The 18,341-nt window shown below is 46.8% G+C and overlaps 1 protein-coding gene across 3 annotated transcripts in view; it reads left to right on the forward strand.

The window, feature by feature from the left end:
* The window catches only part of LOC311514104 (uncharacterized protein), a 30,498-nt gene extending 20,594 nt beyond the window's left edge, over positions 1-9,904 (forward strand). For 2 of the 3 annotated variants that reach the window (XM_084616480.1, XM_084616481.1), the window contains 4 exons: positions 1,361-1,474; positions 1,844-2,422; positions 4,007-4,120; positions 4,672-7,767. In XM_084616480.1, coding sequence (XP_084472606.1) covers positions 1,361-1,474; positions 1,844-2,422; positions 4,007-4,120; positions 4,672-5,252 — 1,388 coding nt within the window. In that variant the 3' untranslated portion in view covers positions 5,253-7,767. The other variant, XM_084616482.1, reaches the window with a different exon arrangement.
* Positions 9,905-18,341: the final 8,437 nt, after the last annotated feature.

The following is an 18,341-nucleotide window of genomic DNA, read 5'->3' on the forward strand; positions in this document are numbered from 1 at the left end:
TCTGCAGGCTCCTTGGATCTTTGAGGCAGTCCCTCCTGATATCACACAGTCTTATTATTACTTCTCCTAGTCTCCTTTTCCAGAGGAATTAGTCTGTTGCTACTGAGTTAGAATATCTAATTCCCTAAGCTCGTCCTAGGTGCTTCAGGGACTAGATGAGGCAATCTCAGAAACATTAGCAATTATCTTTGAGAACTCATGTAGGACAGATGAAGTACACACGCAGTACCTATCCTTAAAAAGGAGAACAAAGAGGACCTGAGGAATTACAGATGAGTCAGACTAACTTTGAGAGTTGGAAAGATACTTGATCATATTAGAAAACAATCAGTTGGTCAGCACCTGGAGGATAAGAGCATTATGAGGAATAGTCAGCATGGATTTGTCAAGAACAAATCATACCAAACCAACCTAATTGCCTTCTTGACAAGGTTATTGGCTTAGGGTATTACAAGGAAGCAGCAGATTTGCTTAATTTTAGTACATCCTTTGACACAGACCCACATGCCATTCTCATAGGGAAACTAGGGACATGGGGTCTAGATGAAATTATTATAAAGTTGGGTACAAAACTGGTTGAAAGACCATATTCAATTTTAATCCGCAGCAAGCCAGAGTTAGGTTAGATATTAGGGGGAAAATTGTAACCACAGGGGTAGTTAAGATCCGGAATAGGATTCCAAGGAAAGCAATGGAATCCCCATCTCTGGAAGTATTTAAGAATAGCTAAGACAAATACTTCTCAGGGATGGTCTAGGTTCACTTGTTCCTGCCTCAGTGCACGGGCTGGATTAAATGACCTCTTGAAGTCCCTTCCAGCCCTACATTTCTGTGGTTCTGTCATTGTATAACATTGCCCATGCACTAGGGGATTTTCACGCTCCTTTCCATTACTCCTGACTCACTATATTCACTAATTTCTCAAAATGTGCTTCCCTAATCCCTAGCACCCCTTATGTGCTGCGTTCAGTGATCTCCCTACTCCTTCCCATTCCTTTCTGTGCTGAGCCCCCCAACCCCATGCTCACCAGTCCCAGTTCCCCTGTGACTGTCTCATTCCCTTGGAGGGTCTCTGTTGGTAAGAAGCAGTTCCAAGGTGACTTCCCCTGGGCTTTCTGTAATTCGGAGTTACTTCTCTGAGTTTGGGGAGCCCCTTTGATGAGGAGTGTCTGGCTTTGTGTGCACCAGCAGAGAATTAATCCCCTTATAACCGGAGTATCTGGCACCTTTGAGCACCTGGAGAGCTAGCTCCAGAATTTCAGTGCTTTAAAATGAGCAGGGGTTTAAAAAAGGTCGTGTTCTTTGTGAGAAATGTCCCGTGAATTCAGCTGATCTCACTTGTTTTCTTTCATCTGAGCAGGGTTTCCAGTTTCCAAACCTGAGGTGATGTCCCAGCTGAAACAAGGGGAAGAGCTGTGGATCTCAGATCTCCAGAGCTCTGAGGAAAGAGGGATCCTGAGAGGAACCTGCCCAGGTGAGGAATCATTAGACCAACCCAAATACTGTCTGTGCCTGAAGGACATAGCTGGGATTCCCTACCAAGACCTTGAGAGCTCTTCGAGTTCAGGATTGTCCCCCAGCAGGTGTTGTATCCTCAGGGCCGATATCGCTCATGGATTCCTACCCATCCTGACCAACACGTGGCGGTTCCTCAATTCCTAACCTCCCTTTATCCTGACCAGTGGGATGGGATGCGGAGTCAGAGTTGATTACCTCCGTTCTACCCTCTGGGGAAGAATTTGGGGGATTCCTTTCCTGATCTTTCCCCCCTCTCTCCAGTGCTTCCTTTGGCTTCCTCTCCCCTTTTCCATCCCTGCCTCTGAGGTTTCTCTCTCTGTCTCAGGAGACGATGGGCTGGTGCGTGAGAAGAAACCAAAGCAGGAGGATGCTGAACACGTGGAGCTGCACGGGGGATTATCACAAAGAACTAACGGGAACGTGCCCGGGAGTCATGAGGGAAGGCAGCAGGGAAACCAGGCAGGGGGAGAAGTGGGTAAATCCATCGGTTGTGAGGAAAATCACAAGGACCTCAAGGAATGCAGTGCCCAGCAGAGAATCCTCATGGGAAAGAGAAAAAATATATGCACTGAGTGTGGGAAAACCTTCCCTGGGCTCTCACACCTTGTTATGCACCAGAGAATCCACACGGGAGAAAGACCCTACGCATGCTGCGAGTGCGGGAAAACCTTCATTCGAAGCTCCCATCTTATCAGACATAAGAAAATCCACACCGGAGAGAGACCCTATGAATGCTGCGAGTGCGGGAAAACCTTCGCTGTGCGCTCACACCTTATTATACACCAGCGAATCCACACCGGCGAACGCCCCTATGCATGCCCTGAGTGCGGGAAAACCTTCACGCGAGGCTCACACCTTATCAGACACCAGAGAACCCACCGCGGCGCGAGGCCCTATGAAATCTGTGAGTACGGAAAAAACTTTTCTGATAGAGAAGCCCTGGTTAATCATTAGAGACTCCACCAAGGGTGGAGACCCTATGAATGAGAGTGCGGGAAAACAGTCATTTCCCGCTCAGACCTTAGGAGATATTAGAGACCCACACAGGATAGACAGGCTATAGATGATCGGAGTGTGGGGGAAACGGCCATCAGAGCTCACTCCTTATTTTTGAACAGCGAAGACACAGACTGTAAACAGACATAGAGACAACGACATTATTTCACCCAAGATTAATCTAGATGTTAATATTACCTTTTGATCGCTGAATCAATCGCTGGAGTAATAGACAGGAACTGTCTCTTGACACGGCTAACATCTAAGACAGTGGTCCCCAACGTGGTGCCCGCGGGTGCCGGGGCATTTTTGTGCACCTGCAGGACACCGCCAAGCTCGGCCGCCGGAGAACGGCCCACAAGTGTTGCCACTTCTCAGCGGCATTTCGGTGGCGGGGTGTCCGATGCCTGCCCGAGTCACCTGGGAATAGCAGTATGCACTGATCTAAGATACAAGTAAACTCATCAAATTAGTATCACCTCTCATTCTCTAACAATACAGGTGTGCATTTCAAAGTTCTAGCCTATCTAACATGGAATGGGCCTAATTACCATTTACTTACTTTTCTAACATGTCTGTAAAGGTTGAATCTGGGTCAATGAGCCTGTGAGCTGCTTAACCCTTTCTGGCCCCGTGTCCCAGTGGTCTAGATTAAATTAATATAAAGTGGGTACAAAACTGATTGAAAGACCGGACTCAATCTTAAATATGGAGCAAGGGCAAGTTAGGTTGGATATTAAGAAAAAAATTGTGACTACCAGTATAGTTAATCCCTGGAATAGGATTCCAAGGGAGGTTGTGGAACCCCCACCATTGGAAACTTTTAGGAACAGTTTAGACAAATACCTCTCAGGGATGGTCTAGGATTACTTGTTCCTGCCTCAGTGCATGGGCTTCAGTAAATAGCCTCTTGAAGTCCCTTTCAGCCCTACGTTTCTGTATAATAGATTCTATCATTCTATAACCTTCACCATACACTGGGGGATTTTCACGCTCCTTTCCATTACACCTGACTCACTATATTCCTTAACTTCTCAAAATGTGGTTTCCTGATCCCTAACACTCCTGACATACTGCACTCAGTGATCTCCCCGCTCCTTTCCATTCCTTACAATGCTAAGCCCCAAAACCCAATGCTCCCCTGTCCCAGTTCCCGTATGACAATCTCATTCCCTTTGCGGGTCTTTGTCAGTAAAAAGCAGTTCCAAGGTGACTTGCCCTTGGCTTTTTGTGATATGGAGTTACTTTCTCTAGGTTTTAGGAGCCCCGTCGATGAGGAGTATCTGGCTGTGTGTCCACCAGCAGAGCGGTGGAGAATTAATCCCCTTATAAGCAGAGTGTCTGGTACCTTTGAACACCTGGAGAGCTAGCTCCAGAATTTCTGTGCTTTAAAATGAGCAGGGGTTAAAAAAAAAAAGCCAAAAGCCATGTTCTTTATGACAAATATCCCATGAATTCACCTGATTTTACTTGTTTTCTGTCATCTGAGCAGGGTTTCCACTTTCCAAACCTGAGGTGATGGCCAAGCTGGAACCAGGGGAAGAGCTGTGGGTCTCAGATTTCCAGGGCTCGGAGGAAAGAGAGATCCTGAGAGAAAGCTGCACAGGTGAGGAATCATTAGACCAACTCAAATACAGTCTGTGCCTGAAGGACACAGCTGGGATTCCCTACCAAGACCTTGAGAGCTCTTGAAGTTCAGGATTGTCCCCCAGCAGGTGTCGTATCCTCAGAGAAGATTCCGCTCATTGCTTCCTATCCATCCTGATCAACATTTTGCAATAGCTCGCTTCCTAATCTCCCTTTATGCTGAGCATTGGGATGGGATAGAAATCATAGAATATCAGGGTTGGAAGGGACCTCAGGAGATCATCTAGTCCAACCCCCTGCTCAAAGCAGGACCAATCCCCAATTTTTGCCCCAGATCCCTAAATGGCCCCCTCAAAGATTGAACTGGGTTTAGCAGGCCAATGCTCAAACCACTGAACTATCCCTCCCCCCCTTGTGTGGAGATAGAGTTGATCCCCTCCTCTCTCCCGTATGGGAAAGAGTTTGGGGGAATTCATTCATTTCCTGATATTTTCCCCCATCTCTCTAGCATTCCCTTTGGTTTCCTCTCCCCTTTTCCATCCCTGCTTCTGAAGTTTCTCTCTGTCTCAGGAGACGATGGGATGGTGAGTGAGAAGACGGAGCAGAATCCAGATCAGAAAGATGCTGAGCACGTGGAAATCAATGGGGCATTATCACAAAGCACTGAAGGGTACGTGTCCAGGAGTCATGAAGACAGGCAGCAGGGAAACCAGCCAGGGGAGAAAGTAGGTAAATCCAACAGCTGTGAGGAAAACCACAAGGACCTGAAGGAAACCACTGCCCAGAAGAGAATCCTCATGGGAGAGAGAGAAAACATGTGCCCTGAGTGTGGAAAAACCTTCCTTTGGCGCTCCCACATCATTGAACATCAGAGGATCCACACAGGAGAGAGACCTTATGCATGCTGCGAGTGCGGGAAAACCTTCATTCGACACTCACATCTTCTTAGACATCGGAGAATCCACACTGGAGAGAGACCCTATGGATGCTGTGAGTGCGGGAAAACCTTCACTCGGCGCTCACACCTTATTACACACCAGATAACCCATGGAGGCTCAAGTCCCTATGGATGCTGTGAGTGTGGGAAAACCTTCACTCGGCACTCCTACCTTATTAGACACCAAAGAACCCATGCTTGCCAGGAGCCCTAGGAACGCTGGGACGATAGAACAAACTTCTTTCTGTTTGATCAGCCCTTATTGATCGTCAGAGAATCCAGAAAGGAGAGAGACGACCCTATGAATGTTGTGAGTGCGGGAAAGCTTTCATTTACCACTCAGACCTTAGGAGATAAAAGATGGTCCATGTAGGATAGAGGCTCTGAGTGCTGGAAAAGCTTCCATCAGAGGTCACACCTTATTTATCATGAAAGAAGCCACAAGGGAGATAAACATCGTAAGTACTTTGTCGAGGTCTAACTACAAATGTTGTGGTCTCTCAGCTCCCCCAGGTGAGTGGTCCAATTTTGCTTTTTGCAGCTTGCCCTTCTTTGGAGTAAATCTCCAAAGACCCTTTCTATCAACTTCTTTGTTCTGTGAGTCAGAGGCATATGAGTCCCTCTTACTAGGGTGCTGAACACAACGCCATCCACAGCCTCAGGAACAACTCTGACATCATAATCAAAGAGGTTGACAAAGGAGGTGCTCTCGTCATCATGAATAAGTTGGAATATGAACAAGAGGCTGCTTGGCAGTTCTCCAACACCACTTTCTACAGGCCATTGCCCTCTGATCCCACTGAGGGTTACCAAAAGAAATGACACCATCTGCTCAAGAAACTCCCTGAAAAAGCACAGGAACAGATCTGTGCAGACACATGCCTAGAACCCCGACCTGGGGTCTTCTATCTGCTACCCAAGATCCATAAACCTGGAAATCCTGGGCGCCCCATCATCTCAGGCATTGGCACCCTGACAGCAGGATTGTCTGGCTATGTAGACTCCCTCCTCAGGCCCTACGCTACCAGCACTCCCAGCTACCTTCGAGACACCACTGACTTCCTGAGGAAACTTTCAATCCATCGGTGATCTTCCTGACAACACCATCCTGGCCACTATGGATGTAGAAGCCCTCTACACCAACATCCCACACAAAGATGGACTACAAACCATCAAGAACACTATCCCCGATAATGTCACGGCTAACCTGGTGGCTGAACTTTGTGACTTTGTCCTCACCCATAACTGTTTTACATTTGGGGACAATGTATACCTTCAGATCAGCGGCACTGCTATGGGTACCCGCGTGGCCCCACAGGATGCCAACATTTTTATGGCTGATTTAGAACAACGCTTCCTCAGCTCTCGTCCCCTAATGCCCCTACTCTACTTGCGCTATATTGATGACATCTTCATCATCTGGACCCATGGAAAAGAAGCCCTTGAGGAATTCCACCATGATTTCAACAATTTCCATCCCACCATCAACCTCAGCCTGGTCCAGTCCACACAAGAGATCCACTTCCTGGACACTACGGTGCTAATGAGCGATGGTCACATAAACACCACCCTATACCGGAAACCTACTGACCGCTATTCCTACCTGCATGCCTCCAGCTTTCACCCTGACCACACCCCACGATCCATCGTCTACAGCCAAGCTCTGCGACACAACCGCATTTGCTCCAACCCCTCAGACAGAGACAAACACCTACAAGATCTCTGTCAAGCATTCTTACAACTACAATACCCACCTGCGGAAGTGAAGAAACAAATTGACAGAGCCAGAAGAGTTCCCAGAAGTCACCTACTACAGGACAGGCCCAACAAAGGAAATAACAGAACGCCACTAGCCGTCACCTTCAGCCCCCGACTAAAACCCCTCCAACGCATCATCAAGGATCTACAACCTATCCCGAAGGACGACCCATCGCTCTCACAGATCTTTGGAGACAGACCAGTCCTCACTTACAGAGAGCCCCCCAACCTGAAGCAAATACTCTCCAGCAACCACACACCACACAACAAAATGGCTAATTCAGGAACCTATCCTTGAAACAAAGCCCGATGCCAACTCTGTCCACATATTTATTCAAGTGACACCATCACAGGACCTAATCACATTAGCCACGCCATCAGGGGCTCGTTCACCTGCACATCTACCAATGTGATATGTGCCAGCAATGCCCCTCCACCATGTGCATTGGCCAAACCAGACAGTCTCTTTGCAAAAGAATAAATGGACACAAATCTGACATCAGGAATCATAACTTCAAAAACCAGTAGGAGAGCACTTCAGCCTCTCCAGCCACTCAGTAACAGATTTAAAGGTGGCAATTTTGCAACAGAAAAGCTTCAGAAACAGACTCCAAGGAGAAACTGCTAAACTTGAATTAATATGCAAACTAGATACCATTAACTTGGGTTTGAATAGAGACTGGGAGTGGCTTGGTCATTACACATATTGAATCTATCTCCGTAAGTTAAGTATTCTCACACCTTCTTGTCCACTGTCTAAATGGGCCATCTTGATTATCAGTACAAAAGTTTTTTTCTCCTGCTAATAATAGTTCATCTTAATTAATTAGCCTCTTACTCCACCTTTTCATGTTTTCTGTATGTGTGTGTATATATAAAATTTTCTTACTAGATGTTCCATTCTATGCATCCAATGAAGTGGGCTGTAGCTCATGAAAGCTGATGCTCGAATAAATTTGTTTTTTCTCTAAGGTGCCACAAGTCCTCCTGTTCTTTTTGCGGATACAGATTAACACGGCTGCTGCTCTGAAACCTTACTAGGAATGCACATCAGCCCCAGGTTGGTGAAATACAGATGACATCAGTTGGTCAGATTGTGGTAAAATCTACCTTGGCTTTTTCTCCATTAGCATGTTTTTGTGGTTTGCTAGCTCCAGTGAGCTCTCCAGACGTAAAATCACAGCTGTGTTTTCTATACTGACATGGCCCAGTAGACAAGTCTGGGTTAGCTCATATATTTTCTCTTGACCTGTCCTAATCTATTCTACATTTCCTAGTCTAGACAAACCATTATCATGATGCTAAAACTTTTGCAAATAACGCAACTCAATAATAATGAGACAGCGCGGCGACAAGCAGGTTTCAGTGGATCCAAAGACAATGCAATGGGAAAATCAGTGGTCCTGATTCTGAGTCATCCGATATAACCTGCTCTAGAATCTCATCCTGTCTGCAACAGAAAATGTCTTATACCTCTCTGAGATGTAGATTTTTCTCTCTTTCCTGAAGGCTGTTTGGTCACACAACGTGGATATTAGTTTTCGTTGGCAGAATGTAGTTCAGATTTATTGGGGACTTCGAGACAAATGACCATTTGCATCAATGGTAATTTCTTCCTTTATTTATGGTTTCCCCTCACCCCTCCGTGATGGGGAATGTTCAAATGCAGCTCAGTCAACCGGAGAGACTATTCGCCATTATGGGATGTGCTGTCGAGGAAACAGTCACAGTTTTACGTCTCCTCCTGTTTCAAATGGTGAACAACAGGGCACCCCAAACTGTGCCACTGACTTTCATCACTGGATATAATCCCAGTTTTGTTCAATTATTTAAATCAGAAATTATTTCAAATAATCTGGGGAGAGGGTTCCACAGTAAATTGCTTGGAACTAGGCAAACTGTGCATCCATTTGTTTCTCAAAACAGTTGTAACCCAGGCCTTAGAGGTGGTTACTCCTGAAGATGTCTCCTAGCTAATCCTAATGTTTTGAAGTACTGTCTCTAGCGACGCAGATGTGGAGGAAATAGAAGTGGTTTGTTGTTGTTTTTGAACTCGCCCGTTGTAATGCTTCCAATGTGTATAAAATAAAATCAATGTTTAATGTGGGGACAGCGACAGAAGTTTACTCTTTCTGAAGTGAAAAAAGTCACTTCTTGTACCGTATAGTGATTCTCATCCAGACGTATATTTAGTTTCTAATTTAGACCTGTTCCATCAGATTAAAGAAATAAACTGGGCATGTTTGGGGAGGCCATTCCTCGCCGGCACTTCTGAGATTTTGGATGGTTTGGTAAAGGATTCTTCTCCAGAGAAATGTCAATTTGCCCCCATCACGACCAAGGATTTGGCAAGAACACACGTAAAGACAGCAGGCACCCAGTAGTGGGTTTTCACTGCAGAGATGAAAGCTGTGGTGAGCTGTGGTCCAAGTAAACCTGTGTTTAGAACACAACTCCCTAGTTCAGTGGCATTGATTAGAGTCCCAAAGATGCCATGGTTAGATTGAGAGCAATTGTCCTTTACCGTTTGAATCCAAAGTTTCAAGAGGCAAAGTGAAGCATCAACCCTTTTTCTGAGGACATTTCTTCCTCCTGGATCCCAGTCTGGCTGCACTGTTGGACAATAAGGACTTTTCTTCTGTGAAAGTAATGGTCACCCATTAGAGAATGAGTGATGGTCACCCATTAGGGAATGAGTAATGGTCACCCATTAGAGAATGAGTGATGGTCACCCATTAGGGAATGACTGTTTCAAGCTCCACTTTCAGACTGCAGGATATGTGAACATAGAGTCCTGGTTCTATGCTTTAGTGCCCTAGTTTTGGTCTTGTGTTTTATTTGCATCTCTTCTCCATCTCTGGCTACTTAGAATGATTAAAAGTGTGAAAATAGAATAGAGATGTTTCTTCTCAAGTTGCAAGCCTTCCCACACAGTGTGAGACCCCTTCCACCCACGCTTAAGGCAGAAAAGCCAGAGATCAATTAACTTCCAAAAATCGAAGGCACCTATGTGGGTGTAAACCACAAGTTTACAGAAGGGTTCACGTGTTGGAAATGGGTGTTAATTGGAATTAAAAGAAAGTAACATATAAGATTTTGTCATCTTTGACTACGTTATTGTTACCAGTGACAATGAAGTTCATTATTTGTTAATGAACAAGAGACTAATTATGTGATAACTTTCTTCTTTCCAGTATATTTCTGATTTTGTGTCTCTTTTCATTAGTAATGTAGGAAACAGTAGCTAATCCTTAAAAGCTTATTTGAGGTATTTACCCTCTTCTGACTACGGAATTCTGAAATAAAACCGTACTCCAAGGGTTGAGGCGATGGAATATCTGAGATTAATAATGTGTATGAGAATACAGATCAGTATAGACTTTAATTATTTCCATTTCAAACGGAATTTATTCTGACAAGCTTTTAAAGTCAATTTTTGTTAAGAGGACCACGCCGCAAGGAGAGAGTTGTGTAACCTTTTACCCAGGTAGAGTGTACGGGTTACCAAGTTCCCCTAGTTCTTCTTAGCAAAGGAAAGACATGACTTCTGTGATGAGATGTCCATATATATTTATAAGAAAGATGATGGACGCGTGAGGCCGTTACTAGTTTCTTTGTTTTGTTCTTTTTGTTAAAAGCTTCTGTGACCAGTTATTTTTATCGGTACTCAACCTTGTTTCCTTTTGAGAAGGCCAGATATTAAAGCACAGCGGTTGAACCGTTAGGCCAGGCTGTGGAGACGTCCTCAAAGCTGGCCTGCTTTACTTTCATTTTTATCTTTGGGTTCACACATCCACACTGAATGTGGATTTCAAGAACAGATAACTGAAAACTGCTGGATTAGGGAAGAATTTTCCCAAATGATGTTAGCCCAAAGTTTGCCTCATTCCAACTGCATTGGCTCATGTTGTCGGTATCCCAGGCATACTTCACCCTGATTTGCCCAGAGATCTCAGGGGACGCCCCATAAAGTGGAGTAAGCTGGAATTGTCAACCATAAAGACCATGATACAGGCTGAACTCTTTCACCTTTCCAGTCAACAAGTTCTCTAAGAAAGATTGATCCCCTCTGGGGAAGGAAGTCATGGCATCAGTGACAGGCTCTGGCAGCCTTTTCCGTCTCCCTGTACTTGAGAAAACCCAGCAGTGGGGAGTGCTGGCCCAGCTGCCCAATCACTTGGTTTCTTGACTACAGCTGCTGCTCCTACTGTACGTGAGTACGAACACTCCGAGAGCTGGAGACCTCCAACCCCTCGTCATTTCAGCGTTCCTTGTCCCATTGTCTATCTTTCCTTTTATGGACTGGTAGATGTCCTGGCTTTCCTATCATAGTAGGGTGTGACTGGCTCAGTGTGTGCGCACCAGTGTTGTTCACCTGTGGAATGCACACAGGGAACGCACCAGAGAGAAAACGTCTCCAAATCTAAATGCCCCTTAAACTCTGCTTGAATGTGTCCTCCCCATTCTGGGAAGTCTGAAGAAATTAAACTGTTAACTGTAAACTATTCAGTGACAAGCTGTTAAATTTCTGCTTATTAAAGCCCCAGTAGTGTCTGGTTCTGTGTCGGAGGAGGAAGGAGAAGGATTTAGCCCATAGGAAATCTAAGGAGGAAGATTTAATTGGCTTTGAGGTTGTAGCTTAAACAATTTGAATAATTTGGTTCCAGCACTTGAAATATTCAACTAGCTTAGCGTGGATTGCACTGCCCGGGTGAATCTCTCTGATTGGGATTTATAATTAAATGAACAGCTGCCTCTCAGAATTTATTTTTTAGGATTTATAAGGGTGGATTTTCTGTTTTAGGGCTATGATGATTTGACTGGATTCCAATCCAATATCATTGTTAACTCATTGATTCACTACCCTGACCTTATTTAATAACTGTGTGTTCAAGCAATAGACAGAGAAGGTAGATGAGGTAATATGTTTCATTGGACTAACTTCTGTTGGTACAGGACACAAGCTTTCAAGCTACTCATAGGAATCATTTGCTTTAAGGCCAGAAGATACCATCCTGTTTATCTAGTCTGACCTGCACATCGCAGGCCACCGAACCTCACCCATCCACTTCTGAAATAGGCCCATAACCTCTGGCTGAGTTACTGAAGTCCTCAAGCCTTGATTTAAAGACTTCAAGTTATAGAGAATCCACCATTTACAGGAAGGAAGAAGGACAGTGTGTAATTGGTTAAAATTTTTGTTATTTAGGAGTGTGGGATAATGTGATAGGTTTAGTAAATTTGAAGGCGGTCGCTAGTTTTACTTATATAATGTAAATGAAAAACAGTGCTGTTTGGGAACCATTTCCAGACCGTTTCCATCAAGCTGCCGGAACTCTGACCCCTCTGCACAACCGTGAGGAGGGGATCAATTCTATCTCCACATCCCATCCCCGTGCTCAGGATGAAGGGAGATTAGGAAGTGAGCTATTGGCAGGGGTCAGCCAGGAGGGGTAGGAAGCCATAAGTAGTATCTGCCCTGAGGATACAACACCTGCTGGTGGCCAATCCTGAACACAAAGAGCTCACAAGGTCTTGGTAGGGAATCCCAGCTCAGGCAAAGGCACTATTTGAGTTGGTCCAGTGATTCCTCACCTGGGCAGTTTCCTCTCAGGATCTCTCTTTCCTCCGAGCCCTGGAGATCTGACACCCACAGGTCTTCCCCTCCTTCCAGCTGGGACATGAGAGTGGGTCTGGGAACTGGAAACCCTGCTCGGATGAAAGAAAACAAGTGAGATCAGGTGAATTCATGGCACATTTCTCACAAAGAACACGACCTTTTTTTTAACCCCTGCTCATTTTAAAGCACAGAAATTCTGGAGCTAGCTCTCCAGGTGCTCAAAGGTGCCAGACACTCCACTTATAAGGGGATTAATTCTCCATCTTTCTGCTGGTGCTCACACAGCCAGACACTCCTCATCAAAGGGGCTCCTAAAACCCAGAGAAAGTAACTCCATATCACAAAAAGACAAGGGACAGTCACCTTGGAACTGATTTTTACCTGCAGAGACCCCCAAAGGTATTGAGACCGTCATAGGGGGAACTCGGGCTGGGGGGCTGGGCTCAGTATGGTAAGGAATAGGAAGAAGAGGGGTTATCACTGAGTGCAGTATGTCAGGGGTGTTAGGGATCAGGAAAACCACATTTTGAGAAGTTAGGGAATAGAAAGAGTCGGCTGTAATGGAAAAGAGCATAAAGATCCCCCAGTGCATGGGGAAGGTTATAGAATGATAGAGCCACAGAAATGTGGGGCTGGAAGGGATGCCAAGAGGTCATTTAATCCAGCCCATGGACTGAGGCAGGAACAAGGAAACCTAGACCATCCCTGAGAGGTATTTGTCTAAACTGTTCTTAAAAACCAAACCAAACTCACTCTTCTGCTGGTAATAGCTTGGATGAGCTATTACCAGCAGGAGAGTGAGTTTGTGTGTGTATGGGGGTGGGGGTGATGTGAGAAAACCTGGATTTGTGCAGGAAATGGCCCAACTTGATTGTCATGCACATTGTGTAAAGAGTTGTCACTTTGGATGGGCTATCACCAGCAGGAGAGTGAATTTGTGTGGGGGGGTGGAGGGTGAGAAAACCTGGATTTGTGCTGGAAATGGCCCACCTGATGATCACTTTAGATAAGCTATTACCAGCAGGACAGTGGGGTGGGAGGAGGTATTGTTTCATATTCTCTGTGTATATATAAAGTCTGCTGCAGTTTCCACGGTATGCATCCGATGAAGTGAGCTGTAACTCACGAAAGCTCATGCTCAAATAAATTGGTTAGTCTCTAAGGTGCCACAAATACTCCTTTTCTTTTTGAGGAAATCAAGTTTCTGTGCAAAACTTTTCACCAAAAGGAGGGAAAGGAAATGGCCACACGATGGTGCCAGGACACCAGGAATGTAACGACAGGATTCCTCTTCGTGCAATAACTCTGACAAGGGATTGATTGCCCCTCTCCTGGATTTGAAGAGCTGCTTAGTTTCCCCCTTGGTGAATTACAAGTAGGGTGACCCGATCTCCCAATTTTATAGGGACAGTCCCGACTTGGGGGGCTTTTTCTTATATAGGCTCCTATCACCCCCCCACACACACACCCCCGTCCCGATTTTTCACACTTGCTGTCTGGTCACCCTAACTACAAGGCTGACACAGTTTTACCGATGGTGACCCTAGGACTGAAGGATTGTGGTCTAAACCTGAGCCCTCTCTTACGAAAGGCTGGTGACCCCAATCCAGTTCCAAATGCTCCCCTAGAAACGTGCCCGGGATCCCCGCACATCCCCACGGGAGTGAAAGGAGAAAGCCCCAGTCCAGCCCTTCGCTCCAGGCTGATATTTCTGGGGGTCCATGGGGCTGGGAGGAGGGACGTTAAGGTCTCTGGGGAGAACCCAAATGTGGGGAGGGGTGGGAAGGTCTCTAGTCCAGGGGGATGGGCAGGGAAGCCCCCCTATGTTGTGGGGAAGGGGTCACCATTGGAGCCAGAGGAGGGGAGCCCCCCCGTGTGAAAGGAGCCGGGAGTACGTTTGGGGCGGGTGGGGAATGTCTGGGAGAGGAAGGGGGAATCATTGGGGCAGAGGGAGAAGAATCGAAGGGGGCATTCCTTGGGGGTAGTCCCTCCCGTGGACGGAAGGGGATGGCTCTGGGGCTAAGCTGAGGACTTCTGGTGTCCCGAGGACTCGTCCGAACTGCCCCAGCTCCTAGACAAGCCGGATACGGAGGAGCGGTTGGGATTACCTCTTGCAGTGTACCCAGGGGAGATGTAGGACAACCCCGAGATCCAGGTATACCCCGGGGGGAGGATAGGAAGTAGCCCAGGGACTGCTGGTACCCCACCCTGCTTGAGGGCCGGGTTCCCCGGATTATTCACCGCTCTGCCTTGCCTGAGGGTTGGAGCGCTAGACTTTGCTTGGTATCCTGCCCTGTCTGAGGGCCTGGGTTCCCAGACTCTACCTGGCTCTACCCTGCCACGGGGTCGGGCTTTAGCCTGCTTGGTGTGCCCCACTCCGCCTGAGGGTTTGGGGCCTTGGACCCCGCGGGAGGGATCGAGCCCTGAGACGGCTAACTTCCTCCTTTGTCTTAGACTGGTTATTCCAGGGGCGTGAAAGCTGGAAGAGTTGCGGCCTTCCTCGGAGATGGACAGCGAGGGAGGGCCGTACACGCCTACAGCGTGGCCAACAGGATGTTATCTGGAGGAGCTGCCTCCTTGGTCGGCCGGTGGAGTTCGGGTAGCACCGTCCAGGTCTGGTTGAGAAACCCTACCACGGCTGGAACTGAAAAAACTATCCCTTCGCTATGGCCGCGTTCAGTTCCACCATGCGTTCAAGTCCCCCGGCTGGCCCTCTCCTCCTCAGTACGGGCGCAGGTCGCCCGCTGCTCGGTTTCTTCACAGGTTCGGCATAGCGGGAACAGAAGTTTGCCACCCCCTCTGACAGGTAACAACAGGGAAAAGGGGCCGCGCGGGGGGTACGCTTTAACTTCCGCAATTCCAAAATAATTTGCGAGGAGGTCCAAATTTCTCATGAACTATGGGAGCTTGCTGAGCTCCCATGGGCAAGATGTTTAAAGGGTCTATAAAACAAACGCCCAGGGCCTTAACTTCCACACACATTAGTTTACTACCCTGAGCGATCGGTTGTATGCACATCTTTTCCTTCCATAACTGTCCAACGACAAAGGACGCATCGTAACCTTTGGCGTTGTGCGCTAGGAACGTGTAGTCCCAGAACTTTTGGCCAATAAAGGTCTTAACAAAGGTAGAAAGACCCTCGCCGCCCTTAAAATCCCAGGAGTTTCCCGGCTTTAGGGACATAGCAAAAACGTAATTGGGCACATGCAACCCCGTCTCCTGCGTGCATTCAAATTTGTAAAAAATATACTTTTCTGACGATTCCGGCTTCCTAAGGCTGTCCATAAAACACAGGCGGCTGTCGACATCACCGCTGATCAAACCCTGACACTGCTTACAACGCCTCCCTTTACACCGGTGCCCCTTGTCCACGTAGGGCTGACACTTACCACACAAAGTTTTAGACGGGCGTTCGACTTGTTTTTTCGATGCGCCGTCGACGTGTCTGTCTAAACACGCGTTGGAGTTACAGTACGGTCTACAGCTAGGACACCTCAGCTGCATGCTCACGCTGTCTGAGCCTGTTACGCTCACGCCGAGGCGGCAACGAGGCCGGCCAGAGTGCCCACGACTGTACGCCCCGTGGCAAAACTCACCATTATTTTTCGCACCGAACAACTTTTTCACGTCCAGAACCCCATAGTAATGCTCATCGTGCAACAGGATGAAAAAAGTCTTGGGGTACGCTGGGCCCCCCATTTAAAAAACAACCCACCCCGTCTTTCGCCACATAAAGCACCGTCTGTATGCTGTCTCCTAAATGCTGTTCAAAGGCAAGAACCCAGCCACAAAACAAGACCGGTACCGGTGTAAGTCAGGTCTACTCAACACGGTCTCTTTTTATGGGTGATTTGACCACTGAGGACAGAATTTAAAACTCTACGGCCACCCCATGCCCATGTTTTTTACAACCGTCACAATGAGGCGCAACGTCCCATCGACATGCATCTCTCTATTACTTGACCAGCTTTCAGGTCTGATTGAAGAAATCTTCAGCAGACATGAGTAAGACAAGCTGAAATGTAGGTGACTTTAGCTTAGCTATGTTAGGCCTTGGAGACAAGAAATAATGACTTAAACCGGTGACAGAGAAATAACCCAATGCCCTAAGATTATGGGAAAAGAGGTACCAAGTGGTAATATTGCACAAAATTAACCAGAAGATTAATATTAGATCATAAAAATACCGTAAAGTCACATCCGTCTCCGACATGTGTCTTAAACCACACCAAGACAAACCAAACCAGCCAGCCAGAGAGGACTTTGGTTTTACCCCACTGGCTAACCACAAGTCACACAAGCAATTCCCTTAGACACCCCAGTTTCCCAGTATCCCCACCAGGGCCACTCGTCATGGGGATGAATGGTTACGAAAACCAATACCCCAGTAAAAGAAAAAAGGTTCCCTCGATCCCAGAGGACCAAGCCCCAGACCCAGGTCAATATACAAAGCAGATCTTACCCACAAATCACGCTGTGGCCAATCCTTTCGAAGCTAAAATCTAAAGGTTTATTCATAAAAGGAAAAAGATAGAGATGAGAGCTAGAATTGGTTAAGTGGAATCAATGACATACAGTGATGGCCAAGTTCTTGGTTCAGGCTTGTAGCAGTGATAGAATAAATGGCAGGTTCAAATCCCGTCTCTGGAGAACATCCCCAGCTGGGAGGGGTCATTCAGCCCTTTGTTCAGAGCTTCAGTCTGTACCAAAGTTCCTCCAGAGGTCAGAAGCAGGATTGAAGAAAAGATGAAGGGGTTTCCAGGGCCTTTTATATTCTCTGCCTGTGGAAGGACCCCCTCTTTGTTCTTACTGTGGAAAATCACAGCAGCAAGATGGAGTCTGGAGTCACATGGGCAAGTCACAGGCCCATGCATGACTCAGTTTGCAGGCCGACACCATTGTTTACATGTTAGTTTGAACGTTCCCAGGAAAGCTCAGATGTGGATTGGCGACTCCCAAAGTTCACTGTCAGTTAAGTGTTTCTTGATTGGGCACTTACTGAGAATAGTCCCTTCTCAAGCAGCTGACCAAATGCTTCACTGCGGCTACTTGGAATCAAATATATTTGAGATACAAGTACAGAGCCCATATTCATAACTTCAAATACACAAATGATACACACAGCTAGCATAATTATAACCTGCAAATCATAACCTCTTCAGAGACACTGCACACAACAACCTTTGTACAATATTTGCTGCAAATGTATAACAGTGGTTGCAACAATGATCTATACGGTCACAGTTTATGTCAATAATGTCACACACATGGTTTTAGATCCATTAAAAATTCTCCTTCCAGATCTGTGACTCCTTCACATCCGGATGTAACGATTCTGGATTTAGGATCAAAGAAATCAAACCATGATTCCCAAGCACTGAGAACTCAGAACACTGGGTTATGGGGAACTATGGGTGGCGAAGGTATAGGATGTGAAGAAGATAAACTCTACACAGCTTAGACAGAAGCTAACACAGTTGGGATGATGGGTGTGACGAAGTGGGAATGTTCTTAGTGTTGTCTCTGAATACTGTGGGTGCCTCAGTTTCCCCTAGGCATTTCTTAAGTATCCAGGTGGGGGGATCAGGGGGTGTGATCATTGCAGAGCCCTAGAGGGCAGGTGTGTGCAGGGGTCTGGACACAGAGAATGGCCGACACCCTGTTTCCTGGCCACTGATGGCCTGGGCCCTTCCCCCCTGCAAGGTGAGAGCTAAAGGGTTGGAGAACAAAGGGATCAGGTGGCCTCCTGGCCCGGGAAAGAGACAAAGGCCAGAGGAGGGGCTGGAGAGTTTCAGTTTACAGCTGGCTGGGGAAATGGCGGGAGGCCCAGAACAGGGGTCTGGGCTCCCTACCCCCCAAGATGCACCTGACCGAGGGGTCCTGTTCTCTGCACCTACAAGCTCTGTGTTAGACCATGCTCCTGTC

Source organism: Lepidochelys olivacea, assembly GCF_965140295.1.
Source record: "Lepidochelys olivacea isolate rLepOli2 genome assembly, chromosome: 28".
Lineage (NCBI taxonomy): Eukaryota > Metazoa > Chordata > Testudines > Cheloniidae > Lepidochelys > Lepidochelys olivacea.